General features: G+C 36.2%; 1 protein-coding gene across 1 annotated transcript in view; it reads right to left on the reverse strand.

The window, feature by feature from the left end:
- LOC107097535 (kalirin-like) overlaps positions 1-1,686 on the reverse strand; it is a 70,602-nt gene that overhangs the window by 14,955 nt on the left and 53,961 nt on the right. The window contains exon 37 of the mRNA XM_015394703.1: positions 1,526-1,685. Within this exon, the coding sequence (XP_015250189.1) occupies positions 1,526-1,685 (160 nt within the window). The remainder of the gene's footprint in view (positions 1-1,525; position 1,686) is intronic.

The raw sequence follows: 1,686 nt of genomic DNA on the forward strand, positions 1-1,686 counted from the left end.
TCTGAAACACACTCTGAAACACACTCTAACACACACTGTGAAACACACACTCTGAAACACACTCTGAAACACACTTTAACACACACTCTGAAACACACACTCTAACACACACTCTGAAACACACTTTAACACACACTCTGAAACACACACTAACACACATTCTAACATAAACACTAACACACCCTAACACACACACACACACACACTTTAACACACACCCAAACACACACACTCTAACACACACTAAAACACACTCTAACACACACTAAAACACACTCTAACACACACTTTAACACACACTTTAACACACACTCTAACACACACTCTAACACACACTTTAACACACACTAAAACACATTCTAACATACACACCAACACACCCTAACACACACACACACTTTAACACACACCCAAACACACACACTCTAACTCCCGCACAGACAGGATGTTGAGCGGCAGGTTCCTGTAGGAGAATTGCTCCTTCAGGTTAAAGTTTAACCCGGCAGCAGTGTGACCTTTGAACCCTGTGGAACAAACCAGCAGCGATGCAGTTAAAGTTCCTGCGTCGCTGCAGGACTTTTCGTTTTCTCAGAAGATTTGATTTCAAACTCATATTTCTCTCTTTTTTTTTAATCATTCCTAAAAACAAACAGCTTGAAATGGAAAACAACAACAACTTTTAGACGTTTTAAATCATATTTTAGAGAACATGTTTATTTATTTTACATGACATGTTTAAAAAAAGCTTCTGTTTTGTTTTTAACACGGATTTTTCTGTCTGAAATATTAGATCCTGTTTGTTTGTGTGAATCATTAATGGGAGACGTAGTTTGAAACTTTTAGTTTGTTGGCGTTTGTTTTAATAAGTTTGTTTTAAAAGTTTTCATTACCTGATGGATTAAAGGATAATAAGTTAATTATCTCAGTTAACACCAGAAAGACAGTTTAAAATTAAAATAACAAAACACAATTGCATTGTCTTATTTCAAGTGCATTTTATCTAATTATCTTATTTTAAGAGTAAAATATTCATTCCATTGGCAAACTATCTCATTTACGAACCCGAACTAAGGTTAAATACATTTAATTTAAGACACCTTTACTTATTTCTAGATTGTTTTTGCAGTGAATTAATATATACTCAATATACACTGGAAAAAATCAAAATCTAGATAAGTCATTTTTTTCTCAAAATAATTGTATTTGTTCCTGGAAGAACTAACTAGAAATCATTAAAAATGTCTTAAATTAAGTGTATTTACCCTTAATTTTAGCAGGTAAATGAGATAGTTTGCTAATGGAATGAGTATTTTTACTCTTAAAATAAGGTAATTACATAAAAAGCACTTGAAATAAGACAAAGTCATTGTGTTTTCTTATTTTAAATGTAAATTATCTTCTTGGTAAAATGTCTTATCTCTTCAATCCAAGAACAAATGACTTATTTTAAGATAAAAAGTCTTATATAGACTGAGATGTTTTCCAGTGCAGATACTGTAACCGTGGTTGTAATCAGATTACTCACCCCTGCCGGCGCTCACAGTGGAGGAGGAGTTAGATGAAGGCGCGGTGCTGCTGGCGGTGGTGGAGGAGGAGGAGTTGCAGACAGAGGAGGCGGCGGCGACGCCGGAGGAGGTGGCGCTGGGGGAGGTGGTGGAGGCCGGGACCAGCCCCTCCATGTCGGCC

This window comes from Cyprinodon variegatus, unplaced genomic scaffold, assembly GCF_000732505.1.
Source record: "Cyprinodon variegatus isolate N-32 unplaced genomic scaffold, C_variegatus-1.0 Scaffold705, whole genome shotgun sequence".
Taxonomy (NCBI): Eukaryota; Metazoa; Chordata; class Actinopteri; order Cyprinodontiformes; family Cyprinodontidae; genus Cyprinodon; species Cyprinodon variegatus.